The sequence below is a fragment of the Neopelma chrysocephalum genome, unplaced genomic scaffold, assembly GCF_003984885.1.
Source record: "Neopelma chrysocephalum unplaced genomic scaffold, ASM398488v2 Primary Assembly neopelma1_196, whole genome shotgun sequence".
Taxonomy (NCBI): Eukaryota; Metazoa; Chordata; class Aves; order Passeriformes; family Pipridae; genus Neopelma; species Neopelma chrysocephalum.
This window is the reverse complement of record NW_020897858.1, coordinates 183,729-191,567: the sequence shown is the minus strand read 5'-3', so window position 1 is coordinate 191,567 and position 7,839 is coordinate 183,729. Positions and strand designations below refer to the sequence as shown.

Sequence of the window (7,839 nt, the reverse complement as noted above, 5' to 3'; positions counted from 1 at the left end):
AAAGGGACTGGGCAGAGATGGGGATGCCAATTTGGAGGAAATCCTGTCCTTCCTTCATTCCTCCCTTGGGAAAAGACACCTCATCTAGGAGAAAGAAGGCTTTGCTGCCTCTGTGGGCAGCCTCCCTCCCCTTCAAACTGCTCATCCTGTCCCAGTCCCCAGCCCTGGGGAGCAAGGCTGGTGTGTCACAGCCTGCAGGGACTGATGTTCCTGCTCTCTGTGCTCCGGGGAGGCAAAAGGAAGGAGCAGGAGCCCCGTGGCTTTGGAGGTTCAAGCTGGATAGTGAGGAAAAAACACCAGGAGAACTGTGCAAGGCCCGCTCAGGTCAGCAGGAGGATGGAGGAGCTCCAGGCTTGGTGTTCCCAAGCTCAGCTGGGCAGAGCCCCTGCTCTGAGCCCTGCTTTGAGTGGGAGCTGGGTTAGAGACCTCCAGGGCCATTCCTTTGATCCTCTGGCCTGGTTTAGAGCTTCCCATCTGCTCCCACCCCAGGCACCAGGCTTTCTGATATCCCAAAGTCTGCCAACCCCTCAGGTAGGGACAGACCCCAGGCATTCTGACATCCCAAAATCTGTGACCCCTCAGGTAAGGACAGACCCCAGGCATTCTGATATCCCAAAATCTGTGACTCCTCAGGTAGGGACAGACCCCAGGCATTCTGATATCCCAAAATCTGTGACTCCTCAGGTAGGGACAGACCCCAGGCATTCTGACATCCCAAAATCTGTGACCCCTCAGGCAGGGACAGACCCCAGGCATTCTGATATCCCAAAATGTGTGACCACTGAGGTAGGGACAGACCCCAGGCATTCTCATACCCCAAAGTCTGCCAACCCCTCAGGTAGGGACAGACCCCACATGTAGCCTGATGCCAGGAGCTGGCTGGAGGTTATCCCAGCAGTTGAGCCAGCTGGCTGGGAAGAGGAAGCTGCTCCAAGGAGCTGCCTTGTTTTTAACTCTGCCCCCATCTCCCCACGCAGTGAGAAGGCCCTGCAGTCCAACCACTTTGAGCTGAGCATCAAAACAGAGGCCACCCAGGGGCTGATCCTGTGGAGCGGGAAGGGGCTGGAGCGCTCGGACTACATCGCCCTGGCCATCGTGGATGGCTTCGTGCAGATGACCTACGACCTGGGCTCCAAGCCAGTCGTCCTCAGATCCACGGTCCCAGTCAACACCAACCAGTGGATCCACATCAAAGCCTACAGGTGGGAAGGGCTGGAAGGAGGGGAAAAAGCGGGAGCGGGACGGGCGAGCTGAGTCACGGGCGCCCCGTGATCCCCAAGGATCGCTCCTGCTCCCGGATAATAATAGAGGAGAGGCACGTGGGCAGTGCCCCGCGGAGGGCAGCGTGTTGGGGCACGCCTGGAAATGTCAGAGGGGCAGGAACGAGGAGGCCTGGGAGGTCTTGTGCCTTTTATTTGAGGGTTTGACATTCTGGCCGCGTTGAGCCCGAGCTGTACCCTCGTTATTTTTGGTGGCGGTGGGAGTGGTGAGGATCACGCTCCTGGCGTGCCAGGGATTGCTGCTGGTGGCCCTGGAGGGAGCTGTGCCCACTGGCAGGGCTGGTGGTGGGGCTGTGGGAGGCCATGGGGATGCTGGAGGGGAGCACTGGAGCAAGGACCGCTCCGAGCCACAGCCAGAGGGAAAGGAGGGCTCAGCTCCCCTCGCCTTTGCAGCTGGAGAAGGGCTGATGGTGCCCAGTGCCAGGGTTTGGTGCAAAGCAGAGAACACCTCTGGGTTTTTCCTCTAATCATCTTCTGTTCCTTCTTCCCTCCCTCTGGGAGCAGGGTACAGAGGGAAGGTTCCCTCCAGGTTGGGAACGAAGCTCCCATCGCTGGTTCTTCTCCTCTTGGTGCAACCCAGCTGGACACAGACGGGGCCCTGTGGCTGGGTGAGTTGGTGTGGGCAGGGTGAGCGTCCCCTGTGCCCCTTGCTGAGGGATTCAGAGGTGGAATGGGGTGGGGATGCTCCCTGCCTTGCTTCAACACGACACCTTTGTCTCCCAGGTGACCTAAAAATTCCCCTGCTTGTTCTCTGCCTACCAGGGCAGGGTGGTGGTGACACTGAGGGATGAGGGGTTGGCTTTACCCACCAATGCCAGTCCTTCCCATGGCACAGTGTGCCCTGAGGAGAGCCATTGGCTGGGCTGGAAAAAACAGTGAATTAGAATCACAGAATCACAGAATGGTTTGGGTTGGAAGGGACCTTAAAGCTCATCTCGTTCCACCCCCTGCCATGAACAGGGACACCTTCCACTATCCTAGGTTGCTCCAAGCTCCATCCAACCTGGCCTTGGACATCTCCAGGGATGGGGCAGCCACAGCTTCTCTGGGTAATCTGTGCCAGGGCCTCCCCATCCTCACAGGGAAAAATGGACTTGAATTCCATTTACACTTTTTGGAAGCATCTGTTTTTATCTCCCCAGTCTAAGCCTGTAGTTCAGGTCTAACCTGACTCCCAAGGAGTTCATATTCAAAAATGTTGCCTTGCCTGTGAAAAAGAGAGGATCCTGGGGGCCATTTCTCCTTCTGAAATCAGCCTGGAAGTTTATGTGCAAAGCAGAATTTGTCCATGAGAAATTTTTGCTTGGCTTCCCCACTGGCCCCTCCAAAAGTTGTGTTTGCAATCAGCCCCTCATAATTCCAATGTATTTCCTGTGTGATGAGCCCAGAATTGATGTTGCAGTAACTGAACTAAAATTCAGTTTGAATTTGGGACCAATCCCCAAGGGAAAGGAAACTTTTGAGTTGAAATGTGTATTTTAGAATAAAAATAGCTGGAGAATAGAAATATCAATAAAAACGAGTCGCTGGTTGAAGTGTCTTCAGGAAACCTGCAGGCAATGGTTGGAACTGGCACGACTGTTCTAAGTGAAGATAACTACTGTTTATTTTCATAAAACTAATTAATTTAACTGACTAATGAATTCATATTTACCATTAGCCAGGAAAGAGGTTTCTCCCTGCTGTTGGCTGAGGTTGGAACAGACCTCTGGGGTCGAGTCCAACCTGTGCCCCATCACCCCCTGGGATCCAGCCCAGAGCACTGAGTGCCACATCCAGTTGTCCTTGAGCACCTCCAGGGATGGGCATCCCACCACCTCCCTGGGCAGCCCCTTGCAATGTTTAACAACCCTTTTCCAGGAAAAAATCCCCTCCCTTAGTTCCCTCCTGAGACACTGTGTGTGCGGGGGGGTGTGACACTGCCGGGGACAGTCTGGGTGTCCCCTGCCCCGTTCCCTGAGCTCTGTGTGTCTCCTGCAGGGGGGCTGGAGAAGCTGAGTGTGGCTCACAAGCTGCCCAAGGCCTACAGCACCGGCTTCGTTGGCTGCATACGGGATGTCCTTGTGGACCGCCAAGAACTGCACCTGGTGGAGGACGCTTTAAACAACCCCAGGATATTACACTGCTCGGCCAAATAGACCCCCCCAGAGACCCTCCCTCCTCCTTCCCTCCCTCCTGCCTATTGCTGTAATTATTTTCTATTTTTGTAAACTTATTGCTTTTTATATTTTTGGGGAGGGAGGAGGGAGGGGAGGGGGAAAAAAGGGAGGGGAGGAGGAGACACCTTTTTCTTTTGGGTTACTCGTTCGGTTGCAGCCTCTCCAGGTCGGGCAGAACTCGAATCAAACAGCAGCAACAAAGAACAAACCTTGAACCAAGTCTCCAAGAAGTGACAGAAGAGCTTGCCCATGGTGTTGTAAATCTTCTTCATACTTGAAGCTTCTTTTTTTTGGGGGGGTTGTTTTTCCCCCCCCCCTCACTTGTGTTCTTGGGTTGTCGTCCACGCCCACGGAGGGGAAAAGATGCTGGTGCTGGCGAGACCTGTGGCCTTCATGGATTCACTGCCCAGCCCCAACGTCCCCTCTGCAGTGCTGGCTGAGCAGGGAGGTGGGAATTGCCACCCCTGCTCCGGGGTCTGGCTCTGCCAAGCCTCCCCCTGGCCCCGTGCTCACCCGACCTTCCTCCTCCCCCCTCCTTCCTCTCACTCTAATTTATGTGTGTAAGAATCTCAAGTGCTTTTCTCCTTCATGCTCTGTTTAAAATCAGGGATGCCATGCACTGGAAGAGAGACCAAGGCCTGCTCTGAGCAGGCAGGAAAGCATTGCTCTTTGGTTGTCTTATGACTGTTTGCTGGACTGAGAGGTGCTGGGGGGGGGGAAACATTGATTTTCTCTGTTGGTTCTCCTCCTCCTCGTCCTCCTCCTCCTCCTCCTCCTCTTGGACATGTGCAGAAGCAGCTGTGAAACCTCATTTCCACGCTTTGTGTTTATCCAGACGTGTCCCAACCACCTGTTTGCCCTTGGCTGCTCTTCCCAAGAGCTTCTGCCCACCAAGCCTTGCCCTCCCGCGCGCCGGGGATAACTTGGAGCTCCTCTCCAAGGGCTGGAAGTGCTCCCCCCTCTTCCAGCACCGCCAAACAGGCTGGGAGGGCACAGGGACTGGGTCCCTCCTCGCTTTTAAAAGACCTGTTGGATGTGTCCTTCCATGACCCACGTCCATTTTCCAGCCTCAGGGCATGACTTTGCCCTCGGACGCTCTGGGAACACAGAGCTGGCACTGGAGCCTCTCCCACCAAGAGAATTCGGAGTTTCTACCTTGGATTCAAGTTTTTTTTCACAACTCCCAGGGCAGTGCAGGGTCTTCCACGCCATGATCAAAGCTCCTCTGGATGCTGCCAGCCCGGCAGGAACAGCTCCAACGGGAATGGGAATAGGACACTGGAGCTGGAGTGGTTTTTTTGGGGGGAGGGGGGATTTTTAGGTGTTTTCTTCCTTGAAAGCAATTGTTTTAGTGCCAGTGACAAAGCCAGTCCGTGTGTTTGTGAGTGGATGGTGCCTGTTTGTGAGTGTCTGTCACCCAGCACACGTTTTGCCTGCAGCCATTGGATCTCCTGGGAGCAGGAGAAGAGCCAATGGATCGAAGGAAACGACCCTTTCCATTGGAGTTCCTGCTCCATGGGAAGGATTTAATGATGCTGTGGAGCATCTACATCCCTTCCCCACCCTGAGGTGGCAACTCTGTGTAAAAAACAGCTTTATGGAGTGTACAGGATGAACCTGAAGGATCATTAATATTAATTAACGAGTGTTAATTAATACCCAAGGTGCCATCATTTTGCAGTTTTACCTCCAGCTTCTAGCACACCTTTTAAAAATGGTGTTTCTTGGCACTCAAGTTTTGAGCCACAGAAGGTCCAAATGCCTTTTCTCAGGGTGAGCTCTGAACAAACGTGTGTAAAAACCATTTGGGGTTTTCTTTTTTATTCCTTTTTATTTGATTGAAAGAAAATTATGCCCCCCTCCCCACCCTCCCCATCCTCAATCTGTGACATTCCTCTGCAAATCCAGTGGTTAAATATTCCACGGAGGGAATGGAATCCTCTGTGGGATGGAGACTCTGCTCTCTGTGTGTGTGTGTGTGTGTGTGTGTGTGTGTCAAAAACCACATTTTAAGTGGCTGCTGTATATAAATGGTGGGTCCTGGTGGGGAGGGAGGTGTGAGACCCCCCCCAAATCCGTGTTTTGAGAAAGGGGGAATTTCCAGCTGGGCATTGGTGAGACAGGGCTGGATCCTCCAGCTCCAGAGGGAGACAGGGGCACGTGCAGAGGAAGCTGCTAATTTTCTCTCGAATGCCACTCCAAACGAAGCCAGGGGTCACTGCAAAAAAAAAAAAAATTACAACAACCCAACAGCTAAACAAAAAAAACCCCACAAAACAAAAAAACTCTGTCTGCTTTTGCTGGGGCTTGGAAATGCCTTAAAACAGGACGTGGTGTCCTCGTTGTGGAGCATCTCAAACCAAGGTCAGGCTCAGCAAGTGCTCCTTTGGGGCCATGCACTTAACTGGGGCTTTATTTTTAATAGCATTTATAACATGTATGTACAAACAAACAAACAAACAAAAAAAAGAGACATTGAGGTTTGGGTTTTTTTCTGGGTTTGTTTTTTTTGTGTTTTTTTTTTTTTAATTTTTATTTTTTTATTTTTTTGTTTGGTTTGGTTTTTTTGTTTGGTTTTTGTTTTTTGCTCTTTTTTTTTTAAATGTCCACGTGGCTTCATTTATAGGGTAAATTAATGACCATTGTGAACTGCTGTATGAATTCTGAAGGGCAATGCACAGTAGAGGAGCAGCATGATATAACCATTACTAACTTGTGTCTTTCGTCAATCACCATGAAATAAAGTTTGAAAACTATTAAATATGTTTTTAAGGGGCCTGTTGCTTCTTTTTTTTTTTTGTACTTTATCTCACACTTGTTCACTGTCTCCTGGACAGATTTCCCTCAGAACCTGAATGTCTCATGCAGGTAACCTGCTGTATCTTCTAAATTCAGCTTATTTATGAATTCCAACCTCAATCCCATCCACTCAAGGTCTGCAGGATCTGTGTGTCTTTCCTTCCCCTCCTCTGTGGCCATCACAGTGGTTGCAGCTATTCCAGGGTTTTTTTCCCTCCCCTTTCCCAGCTGTTCTTTTATCACTTCATCTCAGGCAGCGTTTTCCAAAGAGGTTTTGCATCCCATGGGCATCATTTTCCCAAGAGGTTTTGCATCCCATGGGCACCACACCACGTCAGCAAGACTGAAGTGATGCTCCTGTGGCTTGTTCCTCGTGGATGGCAGCATTTCCCCCGGGCCATGGAAAGCCAGTCTCCAGCAGGATATGGTTGGAGACAACACTCTGAGGCACAGGAGGTGATTTTTGGGGGTGCAGGGCCAGGAGTTGGACTCTGATCCTTGTGGGATCTTTGGGATATCCTGTGAGATGGACCAGTACCTCCATTCCTGCCCTGAACAGGTTTTCCTGATGGTGCCTTCCCACCTGGCTCCCCCACCTGCACCTGCAGCATCATCTTTCTGCCAGAAAAGGGCGAGAGGTGGAGAATTTCATTCATTAAAGAGCTTCCAGGTCCATCCAAGCGGGGTGAAGTGAGACCAGGACACGGGTTTTCCTGCCATCTGGGAGCAGTTAATTTAGCAAATGGAGTCATTTTGATCCCAGCAGTGATGGGAGTTGATTGGTGTCTGAACTGGCTCTGGGGTGGACAATGAGCCAGCACAGACTCCGAGTGGGAAACAACAGGGCCAGTGTGTGAGCAGCCACGGGGGGATGCAGAGCTCACCACTGGGGCCATGTTTTGCTCAGGATCAGCCTCCTGGTGCAGCCTCTCCTCCACAATGACTCGATTATGCCACGACAGGCACGGGCTTGCGAAGCCAGTCCCTCTTCCAGAGGCATTTTGCCAGCTCTGAGGGAGAAAAAGCCACCCTTGTCTGGGCCAGAGGGGAAAAGAGCCCTTGGCAGCTGGAGGGATCTTTTACTACAGGGTGGAAAAAGCCATTGTGAGGGGAAGGAGGAAGGGAGAAAGGCCAGGAGCCACGCTGGGGGCACGCTTGGGCAGGCAGCAAGTGTGACTCGGGGGTGGCCTGGCCAGGCTTTTGGCAGCCCGTGCTCTGAGCAGCTTCCCAGGGCTCCCAGGAACATCCCTGGCTGCCCAGGCAGCACCCACTGGGAGCACAGGAGGCAGCAGTTGGGGTTGGGTGGTGTCACCCATCCTCAGCTCTCTCTGGGAATCCCAGCCTGGCTGTGTGTGAGCCTCTCTGGGCCTTCAATGCGGGGCCAGGAGCAGCTGATCCACCCTTAAAGCCCTGAGCTGGGGCTCCAGTCAAAGGGGGACCTTCATTAAAGGCACAGAAATTCAGCAGGAAATAACCCCCCTTGAGTTCCAGCTCAGAGATCACAGGGGGCAGCTGGGCTTAATTTCTGATTATAACCAGCTGAGCACTGTTGGTCTGGTTGGGTCCTATAAAAACACAGATCCACAAATAATTCAATTTAC

General features: G+C 52.3%; 1 protein-coding gene across 1 annotated transcript in view; it reads left to right on the top strand.

The window, feature by feature from the left end:
* The window catches only part of AGRN (agrin), a 112,494-nt gene extending 106,587 nt beyond the window's left edge, over positions 1-5,907 (top strand). Inside the window, exons 34-36 of the mRNA XM_027702787.1 lie at positions 978-1,202; positions 1,785-1,888; positions 3,261-5,907. Coding sequence (XP_027558588.1) covers positions 978-1,202; positions 1,785-1,888; positions 3,261-3,418 — 487 coding nt within the window. The 3' untranslated portion in view covers positions 3,419-5,907. The remainder of the gene's footprint in view (positions 1-977; positions 1,203-1,784; positions 1,889-3,260) is intronic.
* The last annotated feature ends 1,932 nt before the right edge of the window (positions 5,908-7,839 follow it).